Source organism: Quercus robur, chromosome 3 (genome assembly GCF_932294415.1).
Source record: "Quercus robur chromosome 3, dhQueRobu3.1, whole genome shotgun sequence".
NCBI lineage: Eukaryota > Viridiplantae > Streptophyta > Magnoliopsida > Fagales > Fagaceae > Quercus > Quercus robur.
In genome coordinates, this window is record NC_065536.1 from 65,699,876 (window position 1) to 65,723,124 (window position 23,249).

General features: G+C 34.0%; 3 protein-coding genes and 1 pseudogene across 3 annotated transcripts; 1 reads left to right on the forward strand and 3 right to left on the reverse strand.

The window, feature by feature from the left end:
* Window positions 1-296: 296 nt before the first annotated feature.
* On the forward strand, window positions 297-8,330 carry LOC126719958 (CSC1-like protein RXW8). The gene is made up of 9 exons (XM_050422453.1): window positions 297-559; window positions 1,868-2,002; window positions 2,086-2,149; window positions 2,273-2,470; window positions 3,268-3,590; window positions 4,181-4,469; window positions 4,792-5,070; window positions 7,686-7,919; window positions 8,000-8,330. The coding sequence occupies exons 1-9, from the start codon at window positions 297-299 to the stop codon at window positions 8,087-8,089; spliced, it is 1,875 nt and encodes a 624-aa protein (XP_050278410.1). The 3' UTR covers window positions 8,090-8,330.
* Window positions 8,331-10,997: 2,667 nt separating this feature from the next.
* LOC126718948 (uncharacterized) lies at window positions 10,998-14,139 on the reverse strand. Its single transcript, XM_050421368.1, has 4 exons — window positions 13,708-14,139; window positions 12,354-12,443; window positions 12,169-12,265; window positions 10,998-11,360 (listed from the first exon to the last, which is right to left on the reverse strand). Exons 1-4 carry the CDS (start codon window positions 13,940-13,942, stop codon window positions 11,222-11,224), a joined length of 561 nt encoding a protein of 186 aa, XP_050277325.1. The 5' UTR covers window positions 13,943-14,139; the 3' UTR covers window positions 10,998-11,221.
* A 1,016-nt stretch (window positions 14,140-15,155) lies between these two features.
* Window positions 15,156-18,118, reverse strand: LOC126718949 (UDP-glycosyltransferase 708G1-like). The gene is made up of 3 exons (XM_050421369.1): window positions 17,897-18,118; window positions 17,159-17,474; window positions 15,156-16,321 (listed from the first exon to the last, which is right to left on the reverse strand). Exons 1-3 carry the CDS (start codon window positions 18,018-18,020, stop codon window positions 15,364-15,366), a joined length of 1,398 nt encoding a protein of 465 aa, XP_050277326.1. The 5' UTR covers window positions 18,021-18,118; the 3' UTR covers window positions 15,156-15,363.
* A 3,141-nt stretch (window positions 18,119-21,259) lies between these two features.
* On the reverse strand, window positions 21,260-23,062 carry LOC126718946 (UDP-glycosyltransferase 708G1-like; annotated as a pseudogene).
* Window positions 23,063-23,249: the final 187 nt, after the last annotated feature.

Genomic DNA, 23,249 nt, shown 5'->3' on the forward strand with positions numbered 1-23,249 from the left:
AGTGCTAGGGTGTAATTGGGATTTGGGTTTCTTGAGAGTGTTCTTGTGCACTATTGTATTTTCCCTGATAATAGTGAAATCCCTGCAACTCCGTGGACGTAGGCAAATTGCCGAACCACGTAAATATTGTCTTGTGCGTGTGATTATTTTTCTTTGACGTGTGTTTTCTCTATTTGTTTTGTTTCTCACAGGTTGGGATTTTTGGTGAAATTCCCTACATCTGAGAGTGAGAAAGTGGATGAAATATTTGGTCCCATCCTTGAATCTGTCAGTTCTCTAAACTTGCAGACATAGCAATGGACAGTTATGCTCTTACAGACTTTGAAATAATCACTTTGGTTCTGTGTGGGGTCATTTTTTTACTCTATTCTATATTAAGAGAACAACCAAGCAATGTAAGAGTCTACTTTAGAGGGAGACTTGCTTCAAGGTGCTGGACATTTGAGAGGTTTGTTCCCTCACGTAGTTGGATAGTTGATGCATTTGCAGCAAATGAAAAAGAACTGTTGCGCGTGGGTGGCATGGATGCTTTGGTTTTTCACAGGATAATTGTTTTCAGGTAATTACTAACTGTTATTGAAGGCTGATAGCTTATGTCTATATTTAATGTAATAAAGATTATGATTGCTTTTATTTTGGTCAATGGCTTGGCGTGGTTATTGTATTTTTTCTTTGGCTGATAATTTACTCTGCATATCTCTATTGGAATTATAAGAGTTGATTCATCCTTTTTTTTTTTTTTTTTTTTTTTTTTTTTTTTTTTTTTTTTTTTTTAACTTTTATGGTTGGATGATGTTTCTAGTCGATCAGTTCCCTATGCTTTCACATATGGTCAACCTTTATTGCTTTTGGTAAATATGTTATAAATTTGTAAAGTTTTAAAAATAGGGGTGACTCTAAATAAGAACATAGGACATCGAAAGGATCTCGGAGACCCACTAAAGCATATCTTTTAGAAAATGAATTCCTATTCAAAGAGTGCATAACCGCATGGATAAGCTCACACTAACCTGTCAATATGGGATCTAATTCAGGATTTTCCTTGGGAGGTATCGGGAAGGAATTGGAATGGAATAATATCTATTCATACATATACAAAAGAAAAGGTTCTCTATTGATTCAAGGGAGAGCCAGTCAAGATGGTTGATTATATGCAAAAAGAGAGTAATTAATGCACCAATTAGGAAGACTAATTTGATTTAGGTGAACTAGATGGAAAAAAATGAAAACCTAAAATAACACAAGAGAAAGACATCTTAATTAAGGTGATTTTGAAAATGATAGTGATATCCTAAAATAGCACAAGTAGAAGTATTAAAAAAGATTATATGCAAAAGAGAGTAATTAATGCACCGGTTAGGAAGGCTAATTTGATTTAGGTGAACAAGGAAAACCTAAAACAGCACAAGAGAAAGACATGTTAATTAAGGAGATGATAGACTTTAAATATGATAGAATCCTAAAACAGCACAAGTAGAAGTAGTAAGAGAGAAAACATGTTATTTCCAGAGATGGTAGAAAATATGATTTTGGATATAATAATTACAAGAAACCTCAATTGTGATTAGTTCTTTTGGAGTATAGTGCATTGACTAGAGCTTTTCCTTAGGTTGTTTCAAATTCCTTTTTTTTTTTTTTTCATTCATTTAAAATTTTCATTTTGTTGTGGCCCATTTTCATATTACACTTGTGGAAGTTTTCTCTTGATGCAGTGAATATGCACTTTCCAATTTAAGCACATGTATTAATATATACTTTAGCAAAATATGTTTCATAGTTTCCTTTCCATCTCATTTACATATTTGTAGAAAAAATGTACTGCTGGTTTTTCAAGTTCTTACGGGTGCCATTTAAATTTTCTTTGCAGTAACAAAATTTTTGCCGTAGTTACTGTCTTTGGCGGTATTCTAGTGTTTCAAGTGAATTATTTTGAGCAACTAAATTGTCATGACCGTTCTCTGAAAGTATTTACCATCGAGAATGTTAAAGAAGGTTCAAGATGGTACGTTGACATATACTGTTGATGATTAGATAATTTAAAATGCTGATTTTTTATATTTATTTTTTTGGATTGTGCCTTTTCAGGCTCTGGACTTATTGTCTCGGATTATACATTATAACTTGCTCAGCTTGCATTCTCCTTTACATTGTAAGTATGTAATTTTTATATATATTTTTTTATAGAGTATGTAAATTTATTTGCATATTCTATTAATGTATAGCTTATCTTTTGTTCAATGTTTCTTATAGAAACTTTTTCTACATATTCTAGGAGTATAAGAACATTGCCAAGATGAGGCGAGCACATCTTACTGGATCACCAACAAATCCAAGTCATTTTACAGTTCTTGTCCGTGCTATTCCTTGGTCTTCAGAAGAATCATACAGTGATTCTGTGAAAAAAAATTTCACAAATTATTACTTGTCACACCAAATGGTGTACCAACCGGAAAGAATTGAGAAATCGATGGTGTGCATCTGTCTTTAATTTACAATTTGTTGTTTATATTCAGCTATACACTTCTAAATCTTTTGCATGTCTGTCAATTGATTTTCTTATGGCTTATTCTTTATTTAATAAATAATGAAGCAGCATGACTTTCCTTCAGTATGAGAGCACAATCAATTTTGGCTAATGTTCTAGAAATTTCAGAAATATTATGATTCATTATTTCATGTGGACCTAATTAACATTGTAATTTGGACACTGAATTTTGTATTGTACTGATTACCAAATGATTAGCAGATGATGCAATGTGATCGTAGTGAACAGCAATTCCTCATTCCTACCATTTGCATTGGTTAATTATTTTATTTTATTCAAAGTTATACTATGAAATTGAAAGTTATCTCCTGCAATTTATATCTTTTTGCCTTGTCTTTGCCTTTCAAGGCCATTTTCTTCATACATTGCTTGGTACTTGCTTCATTGCACAAGACTAATTGCCCTAGACTTGATTCTCACACACATAACATATCTTTTTTCAAATATACTCTTATGCTGTAAAATACGGAAAATTTTAAAATATCAAATGTGGATATGTATGTGAAATAGTGGATGAACTAGTATATATGAAAGCATGTCTTACCTAGATATTATCTCTGACTATTCACATAAGGTTTTTATGGCAACTCCATTTGTCTTTTTAATTCAATGTAATTTAGTCCACTAATTAATTTGAAAATATTTTCTACTAGTGTATATTTAAGATTCGGCCATATGGCTTTTTTCTCATGGATGGTGCATCTGCTTTTGTTTCTTTCAAGACTCAGGATGGTGCATCTGCTTTTGTTTCTTTCAAGACTCGTTATGCTGCTGCTGCTGCTAGACATGTTCATCTATCTGCAAATCCTATGTTATGGGTGGCAAAAATGGCTCCAGAACCACAAGATGTAGATTGGTCAAACCTTGATATACCATTCAGACAATTTTGGATCCGTAAGATGGGAACACTTGTGGCTACTATTGCCTTCATTTTTGTGTTTCTTTATCCTATGGCATTTGTTCAAGTTTTGACTCAGCTAGATGAGCTTGAAAAAACATATCTAGTACAAAAGGCATTTCCATTTTTGGGAGAACTTCTAAAGATGTAAGTATTGTGATGGTAGAGTTGTATTGTGTTATGTGTGTGTTATTTTTGTAATTATGTTAGGTAAGTTCTTCGTGGCTTATTCTTAATAAAATAAACATGCATATTTTTATAAATATAAGTATACATGGTATTTAGTCTTACTTAATTCCCTCATGTGATTCACATTTGCTTATAAAAGATATAAATGCTTTTGTTTAAACTGCATAGATATTAGATGAAGTTATTAATCATCCATCCCCTTTACTTACTAGCCTCAAGCTTAAATTTGTTCTTGAATTTTGAATTTTAAATAGTTTTCTAGGTTAATACTATCTAGATCGTAGCAATGTATGAAAAAGTTCAATTCCAATTACAACTTAATTACCACAAGTTTAACACTGTCTAGAGTAGCTTATTTCCAATTACAACTTAATTATCAAATTAAAGTTTCAAATAATAAACTCAGGCTTACACAATGTTTGCTATGAAATCTAAATAATTGTATCTTCTTTTATCGTTGTTTAATTTATAAATGATTTTGATTAACTTATGCATTGCATGGGCATAGTGCTGATTTACAAGTAAATTTATTATGTGCCTTGATGCAGGAAATATATGACCCAACTGGTAACAGCTTACCTTCCAAGTCTAATTTTGAATTTAGCTCTATATGCCGTTCCACCAACTATGATGCTATTTTCAAGACTAGAGGGGTCTATTTCTCTTAGTGGGAGGCAAATGAACGCATGCTGCAAAGTCTTGTACTTCACAATTTGGAATGTCTTTTTTGTCAGTGTTTTTGTAAGGTTCGCTATTGGTTACTATATCAACCAATGGAGTGCTTCTTCTAATGTGAAAGACATAGTTGCAGAACTTGCCATAGCAGTTCCGAGACAGGTTTTGTTCTTTGATTCTTATTTAAGTTTATTATTTACCTTTTTCTAGCTATGCTACTTTATGCAAACTGTTTTATATAATTTTGTGTGAGTTTTGAGCAGTATTAATTTCCAATTATTGATTATACTAAGGCTTTACAATGAAGAGTTCTATTTGTGAAAATAATCCCTCATGACGAATGTTTCACATTTTAAATTCATTATCTAGTTTCCAAATTCTCATGAAAAGAAATATTTTTCCAGTTTTCCTTTATTTCTTCAGGCAAATATAGAAATTTTGACATCATATTTTCATCATAATTGTGGTTTACAAATTGTTGCAGGTTGGTTTCTTCACAACCTTTGTTTTAATGTATGGTTGGATAAGTTTGGCATGTGAAGCGATACAAATCTCTGCACTTTTTCGCAACCTGGGTAAAAGATTCATACAAGGAATCAGGGATGATTCCTCTAATGAAACCTTGTCTTTCCGGTACCATAAAGAAGTCCCACGACTCCTCTTGTTCGGATTCCTTGGATTCATATGTTCTATCTTGGCACCCTCAATATTGGCCTTTGTGTGGGCTTACTTTATGCTTGCTTACTTTGTGTATCGAAATCAGGTAAGTGCTCTCATTAGTGATTTGTCCCTCTTTACCTTGTTTGTTAATGTGGCTTTGGCATGTCTATTTCTTTGCCGAGTTCTTTAATTAGTGATTTGATTGTATTTTGTCAATGGTGAGCTTGTTCTTCCATTTCCATTGTAGTTATCAAATGTGTTTAAATAAGGCATTCATTACAGTGTGTTCTTCAATTTTCCATCATAGATACAAAATATGTTTGAACAATGCATTCAGTTGAGTTGTAAGCTGGTGGTATTTCCTTTTTTTTATCTGTTAGAGATATATTAGCCCATTAGCATAGGCCCAAGCCTAATTCTACTCTCAAGCCTTCATCGAGTTTCCGCCTTGAGTTTGAGGGAGGGTGTTAGAGATATATATTAGACATATTAACCCAATGTAATAGGCCCAAGCCCATTCCTGCTTGTACTAGTAGTCTAGGGTTTAGTCGCCTATATATACTCATGTTAGGGTTCATTGTAACACAGGAGATTATTGTACTTCACTCTCATACAATAAAGATGTAGCCCTTAAGGGATTCCTTCGTGGATGTAGGCCGTAAGGCTGAACCACGTAACCCTTGTGTTCTTAATGTTCCTCCTCTATGCTTCCTCTTCCGCATTTACTCTAGCATACACAACATGATACAACACATCGCGTTGCTAATATTTAACATTATCCAACCACCAATTAGATTTTGATATTATGTTTCACTCTTACAATACTTGATCTCAGTTCTCTTGAACTTGGTAATAGGTTTATTGCTAGAAAATAAACGTTCTTAGCTCCCTCAATCTTAGTATTACATTTTGAAATAATTAGAAGAGCCAAAATTAAGGCTTGAAAAGTAGCACCTAGCTTAGGGAATTTCCTGCTTGGGGGCTGCCATCACAATGGAAGGGTGGTGGAATGATTCTTAGGTGATTAGAAATTGATTTATTACGGATTTTAACATTTTAACGCATAAATTTTGTTAAACAACAATCCGAGTACTATTTGCAGAGAAGAATAGCACAATGATAAATTAAGACTAAAATAAGAGAGAGAGAGAGAGAGAGAGAGAGTGTGCACATTCTAGGAAAAAAAATTCCTTTTTAAGTTCTAAAGTTTTTATGTGTCTGAGTTATTTGACACCTCGACCACAATGACCTTAATTAAAGAGTTTGATAGACTTAGTAAGAAAGCTGATGTGAAATCAAAATCAGACTCAATGCTAGCAAAATAAAAATTACGTAATAATCCTATTAACTCAAGGACCGAGAAAGCACACTTTGGACTACTAGACACACTTTTTAGTTTTTACCATGCAGAATTTGATTTCATTGGGCATTGCATGCAGCCCCGCAAATAAATATTCTAGACTTCCAAAATTGAATGCACATACAAACTGCAACTAAGCTCCTTTTCCATGGCTGCACTATAAAGTTGTAGAAGCTCCTTATATATTAAAAAAAGAAAAAAAAAAATCAGTTCCCTTTTCTAATACATTAAGCTTTTGCTTATCTTTATGATCGATGATGCTGCTGCTATTAGCTTTTGTGGCAATGAAGGGATTAATAATGCGATTGAATTGTTGAGATTATCAAACTGAATAACAGAGTTTTTCTGGTACCACCTAGATGTTTGTATGTCTCTTTTGGCGTATATTTTATTGTACAAGGCAACATATTCGGAAACACAACTTTGGTACCATAGGTTGGTAGAGTAGTTGTATCTAGTTATTGGCAGTCTGCATCTGTTTGCTCTTAGTTTAGTGTCTTCTTGAAAAAGGTTGTACCATTGTACAAAGCTCCTCCTTCTACAGGTTCTAAGATGGTTGTTATGCAACCCGAATTTCAGAGAGGCCGGTTTCTAGACTCAAAACGAGTGACATTTAGGCAGAGTGCACTTGCCATTCCACCAAGTTCTGAACTCTTTAGTTTCTTCATATAGGTCAGTAAAATACATGAGAGAGATAGAGACCAATTGTAGAGATTTAAGTCTGGACAATCGCCAATGGTGGCATGAGCTCTAAAATGCACCAAACATAGAAATCGAAAAACTTTAATGTAAAATTGGTGCTAAGTTGGAGCGCATTTTGGTTGGAGTTTATAAAATAAATGTTTAGGGATATGATACATGCCAATCCTTTCGTCCATATGTGAACTACAGGACTGTAATCTCTTAGTGCTGATTCTTGACAATTGATCCTTGTAAGATTATGGCTTCTTTATTTTCTGATAAATAGCCTATGATAATTGATAGGCAATGGATTTGGTGTTCTTGTAGAATATATATAACCTATAAGTAGCGTGTGTCAAAGTATTGCATTTGCTTTTATTGTTATGCTTCTACCAGAAAGTAACTCCATATGTTAGTTGTTAGTTGTTAAAAAGGACATGTTAATTGATGAGGTGACATGATAGGATTGAATAATGGAGAAGAATACGTGTGGTTGACCCTAATTAGTTTCCATAGCCAACCTTTACATTTTGGGACCAAGACTTTGTTCTTGTTATTATTTGTTTTTTATTTTTTTCACTAAAGAAATTGATCTATTCTCACCATTTGGTATTTTGTGATTTGTTCTCTTGCTCTATTAAGGAATGCATTTTAAAACATTCAAATGTATCTTTCAGATAGTCAACGTATATACTTCAAAACATGATACTGGAGGACAGTTTTGGCCTATTGTTCACAACACAACAATCTTTTCATTGATAATAACACAAATAACCACTCTTGGGGCTTTCGGAATTAAACGATCACTAGTGGCTTCAGGTTTCACCATTCCGTTGATTATCTGCACTCTTATATTCAATGAGTATTGTAGGCGGCGATTTCTCCCAATATTTAAGAACAATGATGCACAGGTAGCAATTTAAAATGGACTCCCTCTCTTTCTCTATACACACACACACTCATTCTTAGCCTGATGGTTGGGTTTTTACAGATTCTTAATGAGATGGATCGGAAAGATGAGCAGAGTGGAAAAGTGGAACAGATTCATCAACTTTTGATATCGGCTTATCATAAAAAATAATGCATTCTAAGCAACTTTGTTATGATTTCATTACGAAGTTATATAGTTGTGATGCTGACAGATGATGATAAGAGGTTTGTAGCTGAAGGGAGAAGCGATTCAGGATGAAGTCATTATCAGCATGAGAGGCTTTATCTGCATATGTTATTCCAGACTTCATCAAATAAAAGTACTTCTTACTTTTTAGGAAGGCTAGCAGAATTAGTAGGAGATTATTTTTAAATGTCCCTATGAGTTTGTTTAGGAGTCCTTTTCAGTTCGTTTAGGCTTGTTTTATCCTTATGTCTGTTGAATTCGTTGAGCAGCATTGTATTTAATCAGTGGGCAATGAATAATAAGAACTAGTATTACAACCCAGACTCTGTTCTCTTTTCTCTATTTCTCATATATTAGTCACCTCGAATCGACTAAACCATCACCTAAATTTTCAAAATCATATCAGTTACACTAAGCTATGTTCTTTTTGTAAATATTCTTTATTAACAGAGCTTTCTTTGCGCAATTACTAGTTGCATGTGAGCTGATATCAGTCTAATTCTTTGTCAAGATCAGAGGCAAAAATTGATTTGAGTTGAGAATGTACAAATGTTGTACATCAAATTGGAGTTGAGAAATTGTCATCAAATTACCTTACCAATCTCTCTCTCTCTCTCTCAATTTTGCACATTTGTATCTTTTTTTTTTTTTTTCTTTTTTAATTGTCCATTGTCCTTTACTACAAGGAAAGGAAGAATTAATGGGCTGTTTTCTATTCGAGGCGACTTAGGGTATATTTGGTAATTGTTTTTTTTTTCTTATTTTCTATTTCCAAAAATAGTTTTCTATTTTTAAGACTAGAAAGCTTGTTTGACAACTCAAAATGAATAGAAAAAAAAAATGTTTCTATTTTTAAAAGTACTTTTTCAGTTTTTTTTTTAATTTTAATTTTTTTTATAAATTTTTAAATTCAACTAGTCAAACATGTTTTTGATTTTGAAAATACATGAATTTTTTTTTCTTTCTATTCTCAAAACAAGTTTTAGAAATCAAAAAACAAAAATTATTACTAAACCTAACCTTAGTTTTTTACAAAAACGACCGCGTTTTGACATCCTTACTCAACCATTTTAGAACCGATTGAATCATTTTGGTTCCTAGTTTTCATCGTTGAAATGGCAATTTCCAACTTTTGTTGCTTTTTTTAGAAATTCTGATTATTAAAGAAAACTAGATTGGATTATGATTCAATTTGTTTTAAAACCATGGGAAAAATGATCTCTTTCTCTCTCTCCTTCCAATGTCCCTATGTCAATCCTCTTTTCCTAGCCCGCTAGCTCCTAAAAGATTCAGAATATGGCTTTTTGGAAAATTTCGTGTGAGTTTGGGACTAGTTTATAAGCTAATTTTTTGCTTTTTTGCTTTTACGTACAACTTTTTAAAATCTCTCTCTCTCTCTCTCTCTCTCTCTCTCTCTTCAAAGTACAAGTATACTCTAAAATAGTTCTACTTATTTTCTTACATTGATAATTAATCAGCCCAATTAAACCATTATAAAATCCAACCTTCAAAAAGAACTTTATACTCAAATGAGGCCTTGAACAAAGCTTGCCTTGAGACAACATATTTAGCCACATAGGTTACACTTTAGGCCTGTGAATGAACTAAGTTGAATTGAGTATTAAAAATTCAAGTTTGTTCATTTAATTTTATTTCACATATGGGTCGAGCTCAAACTCATCCCTAATAAGATTACACATTCAATCTTGATTCATTTTATTGTCAAACATGCTCGTGCTTGTTCACAAGTTACTTGCATAACTTTTTTTTTTCCTATATTGATGTTACGGAAGCTATAAGAAAACAAACACATTGCTTTCTGAATGGAAAAAGAAACTAAACATGATAGCTTTTGAATGAAAATCTCGAATCCACGAGGGGTTCCTTGAATCTACAAGGTGATAAGGTCCTGAAATTTACCAGAGAGAAATAGACAAAGTCTGTAGTTTATAAAAATAAAAACTGAATTACCTTGAAGGTTACAATATGTTTAAATAGTAAAAGAAACCCTAGGGCGGCTAGGGCAACGCCCAGAAACCCTAATTTGTGCTAATCACGTAATTTGGTGGCAAAATAGTGATTTTTGCCAAAAATAGAAAAATTGAGATAATTGCGGAAATTGAAAATACTGTCTCTAAGAGACGTTTAAAAATAGACAGGGCCATATTTTGACTTTTAAATTAAAAGTTATTAAAGAAAAACAAATATTATTATAAATAGCAAAAACACTGTTTTCAAGGCCTTAACAAAGGAATTTGCCTAAATTTAGACGATGCTTATGACAATTGACATGAGTTTGGATTAGAATGCTATTTCCTTTCAACCAGCCAAATTTCATGCAATTCCAACATTGTCGGCCTGATGGCCTCAACTGGCACCCCTTTTGATCTTGCATTGTGACTTTTGGCGCCCTTGTTGCTCCAAGAAAGCATGTGCTTGACTTTGTTCTACATCATATATATAGTAAAATCATGACTAAAATTTTTTACATCTTCGTAAATTTATGAGTTTTTACTATGAAGAGATTGTATATATTATTAATAAACTACAAATAATAAGTTGATATCATATAAATTTATTTACAAACTTATACAATCCTCAAGTCAATATAAGTAATTTTTTAGATAAGTATATATATAGAATTATAATATTGTTTATAGTTAAGCAAGCCCCAAATTCATGAGCTTGTTCACAAATATATCATCATGTTTGAGCTTGGCTGGTTCAGTAGTTGAACCTAAACTTGGGCTTGAGTTTGACTTGTTTACTAAATAAACGGATATAAACAAACCTTTTGTTGAGCTGAGCTTGAGCTATTCATAAATAGTTTGGTTCATTTATAACCTAGTTATAATTACTGTCAAAACCAACCTAAGAAACAATTTAATATACCAAAAGATTACTGGATTACCTACTGAACACCTTGTTATAAGCTTACAACCTATGCCTGGCTAATTCATATTACATTCAAAACAATAATAGGAAGAAGAAAGGCTACAAATGCTATCCTGTTGAAAGAAACTGTTCCAAAATGTGATCTTACATGGTAGATTTACCCATGATGCTAAGCCAAGAAACCATTATCTAAAGCTCCTTTTATTTCACTCCAACCTTCTGCTTCAAAGCCGCAATGAACTTCTCTTTATCCTCAGCTGACATTCCCTCTGCTGAGCAATCTCCAACACCCCATTCTGCTCCACGTAGGCAGTACTTGTCCTGAGTTTCTTGGCGATTCCTGAAAATTTCCTAAATATGAGTCCATTACAATCAAAGTTCTCAAACCTAATAAAAAAGGAGACATCCAACTCAATGAGTATCTCTCGCCCAACTTATTAATGGCATGATATTGTCTCTTTGAAAGTGACACATAGCCTCATCCCTCAAGGTTTTAAAAGGCCTCATACCTATTAGGGTCCATGTGATTCCATAAAGCATGATATTGTCCTCAAAATGAAATGCCTTGGACATTAATTGGTAAGAGGCCTTTTAAAACCTTGGGGGATGATGCTGTCATTCCCAATGAGAAAAATATCATTCCAATTATGAGTAAGGGCATGACAGAGTACTTATAATTTTGGACAGCAATAAGATAACTCCAATTTCAGGAATAAGTACTCAGCATTTTTTCAATCAGTAAGTTACTTATATAGCCCTTGAACTCACGATCTCGCTGCCCATCTATTCTGGCAGAAAATACCATTTGAGCTAAAACTCAATGGCAAGAAAATTAGCATCTTTTATGTGCAAGAGACGCGCATAGATCACTATTAATCAGTTGGAAAGTCTTACTTTCCCTAAGGTAGCTGGAGCCTGGAGTAAGTCCTTTATATGCATAACTCAGAAACTGAAATCAAATCTAATTCTAGCTCCTTTAACTAAATATTCATTTTTCTTATGTAATTAACTTCAATAAATCTTACAACCTGCATTACATTTATGATATTCTAAAACAAGTTACTAAGCTGTAGAATCCTGGGTGTATAAGTCAGAAGTTGTTTGACACTCAATTTAATGCTAAAATTGGTAATTGACCAGAAACTTACTTTTCTTTGTTCAACTTGGTTTTCTCAAGGTATTCCTTGAGCAGAGGAGATGATTTGAATTTGTCATCAAGTTCTGCATACCTCTTCTGGTTTTCTTCTGTAAAAGAATGCCAATATGAAGCCATTTGACATATTAAGCTTGAACTGAGTGTTAGCATAATGATAATCATTAGTGAGTATCAAACCGTTGAAGCGATTGAGAAATTCAATTTCGGGCAACTTAGGTCCAGGAACTGATTCTATTCCAGGGAATCCTGACAGAAATCCAGCTTTTGCTGCAGAATTCAAAGCACAAACAATCAGTTCTATTATGAATTTGCATTTTGTTAATCAAATTTCAGTAAAAAAGATCCAAAATCTTAGTTTTTGCTTTGCCTTTTAATGTATGTCCCCACATATGGGCAAACAACAAACCAAAATATAGCACAACATAGCATGAATAATTTCCATCAGAATGCATGCCAAGAGAGGATATTCAACCACGTAAGCTCGACTGCCAAAAGTTTACTATTAGTACTTACTTGACTTGCATATAGCTCTAACTGTGTAGTCTGGCAGATTACTATGGAATCTGATTAGTGAACTAGTTGAATTTCTCCACTGCTAAGTAAACTTTCCTACTTTTTTTTTCTCTCTCTCTTTTGGAGATTAGAAATATTGTTAAGAAGAAATTTACAGTACAACTCAATAAAGCAGCATCTTAGCTGCTACCCACAGCACACTGTAACAGCAACTAGACACCTAACCAAACAAAGAGCATAAATCTAGTGATACAAAATGTTTCACAACTATTAATATGGCCTGTTGTGATTGGTGCATAAGTGGGATTTGTAATGAGCCCATGTGAAAGTGATATTATAGGTTGTGAACTTTTTTGGCATCTCTAGCATTGCTTAGAATCAATCAACATAGCTACAAAAATAAAACCACTAGCAATTTGGTATCATTTAGGCTACAGCAACCAATACACAATAATCAGAACTACCCAACCTACAGGTCACACAAGCACAAAAAACTAACAAACTATTGAACCAAGCTTTTGTCTAACAACAGAAAGGGATATATCATACAATATACACCATTTACAACAGAGAACCCTATTCATTTTTCAAAATAGAATTTGCAGCATTTTCCTTTAGCCTCCAGCCTCCAATCCACTGGACAAACTGCTTAGTAAACTATATTGTTCATGTAAATGATATTGATATTAAATATTAGGGTAAAACTTAGATTAAGTAAATTATGTCCTCAATTAAATTCAAACACATAGCTGCATGGAATAAAATTATTCTCCAAAAAAATAATATTATTTGTGCTTCATTGATCAATACAACCATGTGTTTGAATTTAAATGGGAAACCTAATGTACAACATCTAAGCAACTATACCTAAGTTTTGTTAAAAATATTAATACATGCTATCAAGCTTAAAGTTTCTAGTGCGTACATAATATAAAACAATGTTATATTATAGGAGATATTTATATTAGAAAGTGACATGAAATAGAGCTAATGAAAGTTAGGTGGTGTATCTGATTACCTGGATTTGACCAGAGAAGAACAACAACTGAAGCAGCCAAGGGAAGAGACTTGTGAAGAACTTGGCAAGATGGTGAAGAAGTTGAAGAAGAAGTCCAAGAAGAACCAGAGGAACTTTTGAGTTTCAAAGTGCACCCAATTGGGATTTTGTAAATTTTATGGCTAGTGGGTTTCTCACAGACATTGAAGCTGGTTAATGAAAATTGAGAGAGAGGAGAGAATGAAGAGGAAACCATAGTTCTGTCTCTCACTCTCTTGCTGAAAGAGAGGGAGGGAGATAGAATTTGCTGAAACTAACGGTGGATAACAATCGGTTAGAGATGCTGTAAGAATGCTCTCATACGTGGCATGCGTTTATTGGTTACATGTTTTGTTACGATTTGCATTTGAATGGTCAAGAGTGTCTAAGACCGAGGGTGGAAGTTATAATAAGTAAAACATGTCAATGTATGGAAGTAGGAACTTTATAGATATAAAACAGTAAAGAGGTGTGCGTGTTTCAAAGACAAGCAATCAAGCAAAAAGATATGTTGAAGTTGAACCTTTTGCTTTTTTGCATCTTTTGTTTGGGACTTTTTTGGTTTGAGGGCTTTATCAAATTAGGCCACAATCCACAAAAAGACAAACTCACAAAAGTTTCAAGTGCAATTCTTTCACTAGAAAGCCCAACTTTCTAGTTACAAAATACTTAAAACAGCAGCCTTTTAAGCCCTTTCAAGCCCAATCTCAAACAAGCCAACCCATTTCTCTCTCTCTCTCTCTCTCTCTCAAGCATCACTAACACTATGTTTGGTTTGAGAGGAAGAAGAGGGAGAGGAAAAGTAAGGAAAGTAAGAGAAATTAGGGTCCGTTTGGTAGAGGAGTTTGAGTAGTGTTGTTTATAGTTTTTTGAAATACGTGTGGGTGAAAAAGTGTATAAAAATATGTGAAATGTTGTTTAAAAATTGAAAATGGGTGTTTGAAATACCCTACCAAACGGGCCTCTTTTCCATTGTTTGGATAATATGACAGAAAATAAAATAAGCTAAATTTGTTAAGAAACTTATCATTTGGGCCCACATTTTTCCCTTCTCCCTTATTTTTTTTTCTCTTCTTTTCCATTCATTTTCCTTAAACCAAACATGGGGTAAAAATTTGTTTCTCACTATTCTAGTAGCATTGTAGTCAATTCTACTAATTAAATTCATGATGGGGTTTATCATGAATGTAATCTGAGTAAACACCATATCACTATATTCTGAAAATACTTAATAATTTTCTAAGGAGTCAGAAATAACTTTGTAAACTCTCAATGTAAGAAAAACCTAGAAATAAAAAGTTACAAATCACAACAAAAGTGTTAACAGAGATTCCTCCAGGTATCACCCATCAAATTCTAAGTGATATACACCCTTTTGACAAATGAAATGAAAATTACTATCCGTATCATATAAGGAAAAAAAATAACGATAGCTGTAACTCTACTAATTGTCCATTATTGAAGATAACAAGATACTCAATTAAAACCAACTAAACTAAATTGCAATGACATGAAAGGCAGATTAATGGGACTTCCCAGCAACAGTTGAAACAGCAGACATTGTTACAATCGGAAGAAAACTGATCTTTGATAATCAAAGCTCAAAGCTATGCATGAACCCTCAAATGCTCCTATTGCTCACTTCCACTCTTCAACCAATTGCTTGAACATTCTCTCACAATTCCCACCAACAACAAATGCTTTCCTTGCCTCTTCTCTTATGTGAGCTGCTTGCACTCTCAAAAATTCCTTCCCCATCATCTCTCTAATTCTCTTTCCAATCTCTTCCCCCTTAACCACCATTTGATCATCATCACCACTCCATCCCCAACTCTTCTCCCACAGCCCAACCCCACTCATTTCCACCACCTCTGCATTAATCTTCTGATCCCCACCTTGTGGCCAAGCTAAAATTGGTACACCATGCCATGCAGCCTCAGTCACCGAATTCCAACCACAATGGCTCACAAACCCTCCCACAGCCTTGTGACCAAGTAACTCTCCTTGGTCCACCCATTTCTTCACCACCAACCCTTTCTCCTTCATCTTCTCTATAAGCTTATGCCCTACCACTTCATCCAAACCCTCTTTATCCTCCTTGTCAACTTGCTTATCCTTCACCACCCACAAAAATCTACACTCACTTTTAAGTAGCCCATGCCCTACTTCTCTTAATTGGTCCCTAGACATAGCTGTCCTACTACCAAAGCTAACATACACCACTGAACCATCTTCTTGTTCATTGAGCCACTTCAATGGCTCATCCCACTCTCCCTTCTCAAACTCACATGGCACCAAAGGACCAACAGCTAACACAGGTGGCAACCCTTCAATCACTGATTTTCTATTACTAAATGCTTCTAGTGCTTCTGATTCTAGTCCTTCAAAAGTATTGATCAAAACCCCGTTTGATTTTGGGAGTTTAGGACTGTCTTCCTTGATTATTTTTGCAAAAAGACTATCTGGGATAAGAAGCAAAGGTGGGATTGACGATCTGGGGATTGGCTTAAGCCCTGGAATCACTTCAAGAACATCACCAACTATAGCTTTGGATGCAAAATTTGGGAAGTGTGAAAATAAAGAGAACATTCTTGCCAGTGGCGGAGCAAGGAATTTAGGTCAGGAGGGGCAAAATTAAAAGACAAGATTGAAAGTAAAAAATTAATCTAAAAAAATTAATCAATATTAATAACAAAATAAATGAACTACTATATGATAATGTAATTGTCATACAGAATTTAACATAAAATGTAAACTTTAATTTATTTTTTTACACCTAGCTTATTTTACTCAATCGCCTTCGACGATTTTTCATATTTTGAAACCGCTACACGATTTCTTCACACTCAATAGTCTTGAATATATCTTTCTCAATATATGTGACTAAATAATCATTCATCCACTGATCTCCTATTCAATTGCGTAATCGATTTTTAATTATGTTCATTGCCGAAAAAGCTCTTTCAACAATAGCTATTGTAACTAGTAAGATCATTGTCAAAGTCGCTAATGGATATGAAACATCTTTTTTTTTTTTTTTAATCACTACCAAGTGAGACCCATGGTTTTATATTATAGTTGTATGTTTTTTTTTTTTTTTTTTTTTTTTTTTTTTTTTTTTTTTTTTTTGTCTATCAAGCTACTGTGTAATGTGTTTAGACTCCTATCCTATTCAATGTTGAGATTTTTTTTTTTTAATCATTACTAAGTGGGACCCATTGGTTTTATTATATATTAGAATTGTAGTAGGAGGAGAAGTCTCCTGAGCAAAGGTACGGTGAATTGATAAATTTTTTTTTTTTTTCTTTTGTGTCAAGGGGGGCAAATAAGGCATTTTAGGTCCTTATAATATTATTAGTAGAAAAAATTCAAAGTTCGGAGGGGGCACATGCCCCCCCTCGCCCCCCTTCCCTCCGCCCCTGAATTTCTTGCTGATGAAGGATAGAGAATATAGTTAGAAATATGTAAGCTTTCAATGACTGGAATCACAGAGGAAGTCAAACTTACATCATAGATGAGAGCATGAAGAGGTGGAGAAAGTGAAGAGAGGAGAGGAGAGAGGAGGTGAGCTGAGCGACGAATAGCTTCAAAACGAAGCCAAAAAGGGTCATTGGAATTGGCTGTGGAAGGGTCTAAAGGGAGGAGATGGAATTGCAATTGTGTGACTTGAGGGAAAGCTGAGAGGAAGCGGGTAATGAATTGAGACTCAGTGAGTGACACAGTGGGGTGAGTGGTGATGAGAGTGACACCAGTGGCGGAGCCACACACAAGGGTGGGGGGGCCAAGGCCCCCCCAAAGTTTAAAAAAATTATTTTATAGTATTTATATTATTTACATTTAAAAAAATGTAGCATGTAAAAATTGAAGTTGGCCCCCCCAAATTTTGAGTCATTTCAATGTTGCTCTTAAAAGAAAGAGAAATTATATTAAAATTATATAATTTAAGAGGTTTAACAAATTGAACTATGTAAAAAATGATAAATTTTTGTACATGTCTAATAGAAGAAATACATGACTTTTGTATGCTCATTAAAATTTAGGAGATGATAAATTCTCTTAGTAAATTAATTTTTATATATGTGTGTAGAGGTTTGTCTTGATTAACAAATATATTAACATCACAACTTGGCCCCCCCAAACCAAAATTTCTGGCTCCGCCCCTGAGTGACACGGCAATGATGGTGGATAAGCTTTGTAGCAAGTCTAAGAAAGGGTGTGAGATGGCCCATACCAGCACTTGGGAGAAGAGCTACATGAGGTTGATGAGGCTGTGAAAGCTCATTACAAGTTGACATGGTTGGTTGAGATTGAAGCTGTGGTGTATGACTGTATGTGATTCCTCGAACTGATTGAATCCAGTTAGATTGAATTTGGATTGTATAAAAAGTGTGAAATTGTATATGTTATGTCTTTTAGATCCAGCATCTATGGAGAGTGTTCCCTGTTTTATGGGCACCAGTCTACCCGGCACATATGCCGGGTACTGGATATACAAAATCCACTAGTAGGCCTTGAAAGTTGAAACTATTGACCGAAATTAAGTTAACAGGATAATGATACTCTTTTTTTTGATAAAAAAAGAAAATGATACTTTACATTCGTTTTTTCAGTCTTTCATCTTTTAATGTGGTTGGTGGAGCTTTGTATGACTTATGTGATTCCTCAAATTGAATGAATCTAATTAGATTGAATTGGGTTGAACTGTATGAGCGTGTGTGTGAAGTAAAATGTGCATATGTTTAAGTCTTAGATCCAATCTAATGGACAACGAAGAGTGTTATCAGTCTCTATTGGAACTAGGCCGGAAGGCCTTATAATTATTGACCTACGCTAAGTTAATAGGGTATTGATATTCTTATATCCACTTTCATGTTTTAAATATAAAGAAAAAAAAAAAAATATATATATATATATATATATATATATATATTTTGCAATTTAAAATATATGCATCAATTATGAATATAGAATATAAAATGAGTGCACATGAAAATCAATCAATGATTAATGACACTGTGGTGTCATTGAAGCTTAGCCAAAAAAAAAAAAAAGACACTCTGGCCCAGACAAGGAAACTGGTAAAGCAATTTAAGACGAACCATATCGACTTGTAGTGTAATGAAGACCTTTCTATGTAATGCACTTTGTCGCCGCCGGATTGGTACCCATTTAAGAAGCATTTAGTATCTATGGACACTTGACTCAGCAAAAACCTTGTAATTTTGAGAAAATTTTTAAGGACTCATGGACTATGTGACTGTAACATTTTCTGCTCTCACATTTACGATGAATTTTGTTATAAATTTAATTAGTAAATATAATCATAAATTTGAGAAAATGAATTATCATTTCACTGTATTTAGAAAATACCTAAAAATTACTCAAAATTTTGTCATAACTATTAACATCATCATTTCTTATGATTTTTTTTTTTTTTTTTATACAAGATAGAATTTCTATTGTAGTTTAATTTAAGTGTATATGTGTGTGAAACTCTCTCTTGGAGACTTGAATCTCGGCTCTTGCCCCCAACACCCCACAGGTATTTATTTCAATAGTAAACTCAAATAAAGGTGATGTTCCTTCAATTAGAAGAAGTCATATTAATATTACTTTGATCAAAATCCACCATTGATACATCTTTTAGTGTGCATCGATCCAACAAATCACGTTAGCAATTTTAAAAAATTGTTGTATCCTTATTCTTATTGTAACAAATTAGGCCAATCCTAGATATAAACAAATGAAACCATTTCACCTACTCAACTTAACTAAGCCTTAATCTAATTTAAATTGCTGACTCTTGCACCGATTGCTCATAAAAAATTTACCTAATCCCCCAATTAAGTGTCTAAATTATGTTCTGCCTTTTAATACCTTTTGTCTTGAATTTGTTTTATAATTTTATGCCTAATTACACTAACCTTTCTCTTTAGGTTTTATGAAATGACATTACCTCAAACATCTACTCCCTTTTTAAGGTTTGTATAAATGCAACATGTAATAAGTCTATGCTCTCTCACACTATGACTATCCTAATAGAACTTTCATTTCTTTTTCAAAAAAAAAAAAAAAAAAAAAAAAATCCAAACCATGGACGAAATGACACTTTCCTTTAAAGATTTGTGAGAATGAATGAAGCTACCCTCTTGTAATTTGTATAAATTAGTAGGAACATTTTTTAAAAATAGAATATTTTGAGCATATATTTAATTGTTCTATTTATAAAAATTTCAATAAGCGGAGAATAATTTAGTATAATTTACCACTTCCTTTTATCATTTCTCATATTCTGATATATTGAATTTTTTTTTTTGGTTGATAAACTGATATATTGATATTTGGTCTATCTTCTGCTATGACTTTCATATCCAATCATGTTTCTTCTTTTCTCTCTCTCTCTCTCTCTCTCTCTTTTTTTTTTTTTTTTTTTTTTTTTTTTTTTGCTGAAGGTAAACAATAATGTTTCTTGAGCAAACCATATTTCTCCATTTTAATAAATAAATATTAAACTCAGGTCCACAATATATAGGATTGGTTTTTTATTTTTTTATTTATTTTATTTTATTTTTTAAGGAGTGAGTTAGGAGGTCCTTATTAAAGAATGGGAAAGGGGGTTGGTACTTGGTTGGTCCCATAAGCAATTATTGGAAAATGCCATAAACGGGTGGAGACTTTTAAATGCAATGACTATGATAAAGAGTTATCAACAGGAGGGGACGCCATAAGTTGAAACTCTTTAAAAAAAAAAAAAGGTTTTTTTTATTTTATTTTTTTTATTTTTATTTTTATTTTTTTAATTAAAAAAAGTGGTAGAATTTGAATTTCCTTGAAGCCGTGAATTGCGCAAACTAAAATAAAGTTGTATTTATTTGGAAGGGAGAATTTTAACAATAGTTTTCATTATTTGGGTATAAAATTTAAAACAACAAGATGGTGTTGGTATATTATAATTCATAACTTAATTAAACATACGAGACTTTTTAGTAGTTATTCAGCATTCATGATGTTCCTCTGCCGATTATGACTATTTATTTATTTATTTTAATGAAAGTCTAATATTCCTTCTAAAAAAAAAGGAAGGGATGGTGTTGATATGGAAAAAGGATATCATGTATTAGATATATGGTATCCATAAAAACAGGATTGATAATAGTATTGGTGACTGTAAAATAATGTAAGTAACAGTGAATAGGGGTGGTCATAATTCATAAAATGGTGGTAATGGTTGCAAAGCTCGGTGGTAAAGATGGTCATAACATGTGCTGGTGGTAGCGGTTGTGATGCATGGTAAACGTGGTGGTGGTGCAACAATGAGAAGTGATAATGGTGGTGATATATAACGATGACAATGATGATGCTGATTGTGGTGGTGTCGTCGTGATGAAAATGTTGGCTGCAACTACAATAGTAATGATGATGGATGGTGTCTATGTGAAGAGTAATTGTGGATTTGTTTATATGATAACATTGATAAAATCTGAAAAATGAGATTTTAGTATTTTAAAATTCCGAAGTTCTAAACTTTATTGACTTATTGAAATTGTTGTCCTGTAAATCCAAACAACGAAAATTAACAATTAAAATTTCCAAATTACAAATCAGTATTCCACCTCCAAACATAATTTGGAGAAAAGTCTATCAAAGCACAAAGCTGTCATTTAGAACCAGAAACACCACCACTTTTCATCTTCCACTCTCCAACAAGTCTTTTGAAATTCATCTCACAACTTCCACCATCTCCAAGAGCTTTCCTTGCCTCTTCTCTAATGTGTGTAGCTTGCCCTCTCAACAATTCACTACCCATCATCTCTCTAATTCTCTCCCCAAACTCATCCCCCTTCACCATATCCTTTTCACCCCACCCCCAACTTGTGACCCACATCCCAAGCCCACTTCTCTACACCACCTCTGCATTAATCTTCTGATCCCCATGCTGTGGCCAAGCTAAAATTGGCACACCATGCCAAGCAGCCTCAATCACTGAGTTCCACCCACAATGGCTCACAAAGCCCCCCCACAGCCTTGTGACCAAGTATCTCTCCTTGGTCCACCCAATTCTTCTCCACCAATCCCTTTGCCTTCAAACTCTCCATGAGTTCATGCCCCACCACCTCTTCCAAACCCTCTTCTTCCTCCTTGTCAACTTTCTTGTCCTTCACCACCCACAAAAACCTACACCCACTTCTAATTAACCCATGTCCTATCTCTCTTTTTTGATCCCTGGACATGGCTGTCCTGCTACCAAAGCTGACATACACCACTGACCCAACTGGCTGCTCATTGAGCCACTTCAATTGATTATTACCCAACTCTCCCTTCTCAAAATCACATGGCACAAGAGGACCAACAGCAAACACAGGAGGCATCCCCTCAACTACTTTTCCACCATTAAGCAACTCTAGTGACAGTGCTTCAAGTCCCTCAAAGGTATTGATCAAAACCCCATTTGACTTGGTAACTTTGGGACTGCCTACCTTGAATATATTTGCAAAAATATTATTTGGTATAAGAAGTAAAGGAGGAATTGAAGAACTGGGTATTGAAGGAAGGCCTGGAATTTCAACATCACCAAGCATGGCAGGATCATCATCACCAGCTTTGGATGCATAAATATGGAAGTATGAAAAGAAGAATAACATTTTAGCTGATGAAGTGAAAAGAATGTAGTTAGGAAGATGTAAGCTTTCAGTAACAGGAATAACAGAGGAAATCAAAGTCATATCACAAACAAGAGCATGAAGTGGTGGTGAAAGTGAAGCAAGGAGAGGAGACAGGAGATGAGCTGAGCGACGAATCGTTTCAAAATGAAAAAAAAAAGAGGTCAGTGGAGTTGGCAGTGGTGTGATCCAAAGGGAGAAGATTGAATTTCACTTGGTTGACTTGAGGGAAAGCAGTGAGGAAGTGGGTGATGAGCTTGACTCAGAAAGTGAGACAATTGGGTGGGTGGTGAACAGGGTGACCTTGCAATGGTGGTGAACAAGCTGTGTAGCGAGTCTAAGGAAGGGTGTGAGATGGCCACTTGGGAGAAGAGCTACATGAGGATGAGGATGCAGAAGATCATCACAAGCTGACATGTTTGGCAGAGCAGTGGAGGTGATCTAAACTCTAGAGGATGAAACTTTAAAAGATAGTTAACTCTCAAGGCTAATTTTTAGTGCACACTGACTCAAATGTGTCCAACTGTGAAGTACCTATAAAGAGAAATGCTAGTGCTACAGTTTTATCTACCCATTCTGTCCTACGTATCTGCTAGTGCTACAGCTTACCAATACTCTATTATTTTGAGAACTTTTAGTTATGAGAGGGAGATACACTCAGACAAGTCTACCAAGTACAAATATAACTATCCTCTACCATAATTGGCAAAAGAACAGGCGTAACCCCAATATATTCACACTTCAGAGAACAACCAACACACTGACACTAATAACAATTAGCATCCCATGCACAATATGTATCTCTCATTCAGAAATTGATTATACAAAATTGGGTAATGGCACAAATTCCAGATTGAGGAGGAA

What these genes read in the sequence shown, in the direction of transcription:
- LOC126719958 (XM_050422453.1), top strand. Translation starts at nt 297, where the DNA reads ATGGACAGTTATGCTCTTACAGACTTTGAAATAATCACTTTGGTTCTG. An exon ending in TTGGGAGAACTTCTAAAGAT is followed by an intron (nt 3,591 to 4,180) that starts GTAAGTATTGTG and finishes GCCTTGATGCAG; the next exon opens with GAAATATATGACCCAACTGG. An exon ending in CCATAGCAGTTCCGAGACAG is followed by an intron (nt 4,470 to 4,791) that starts GTTTTGTTCTTT and finishes AAATTGTTGCAG; the next exon opens with GTTGGTTTCTTCACAACCTT.
- LOC126718948 (XM_050421368.1), bottom strand. Translation starts at nt 13,942, where the DNA reads ATGGTTTCCTCTTCATTCTCTCCTCTCTCTCAATTTTCATTAACCAGC. An exon ending in TCTTCTCTGGTCAAATCCAG is followed by an intron (nt 12,444 to 13,707) that starts GTAATCAGATAC and finishes TGAATTCTGCAG; the next exon opens with CAAAAGCTGGATTTCTGTCA. An exon ending in ATTTCTCAATCGCTTCAACG is followed by an intron (nt 12,266 to 12,353) that starts GTTTGATACTCA and finishes ATTCTTTTACAG; the next exon opens with AAGAAAACCAGAAGAGGTAT.
- LOC126718949 (XM_050421369.1), bottom strand. Translation starts at nt 18,020, where the DNA reads ATGTCAACTTGTAATGAGCTTTCACAGCCTCATCAACCTCATGTAGCT. An exon ending in GCTTATCCACCATCATTGCC is followed by an intron (nt 17,475 to 17,896) that starts GTGTCACTCAGG and finishes GCTCCGCCACTG; the next exon opens with GTGTCACTCTCATCACCACT. An exon ending in TATATTCTCTATCCTTCATC is followed by an intron (nt 16,322 to 17,158) that starts AGCAAGAAATTC and finishes TGCTCCGCCACT; the next exon opens with GGCAAGAATGTTCTCTTTAT.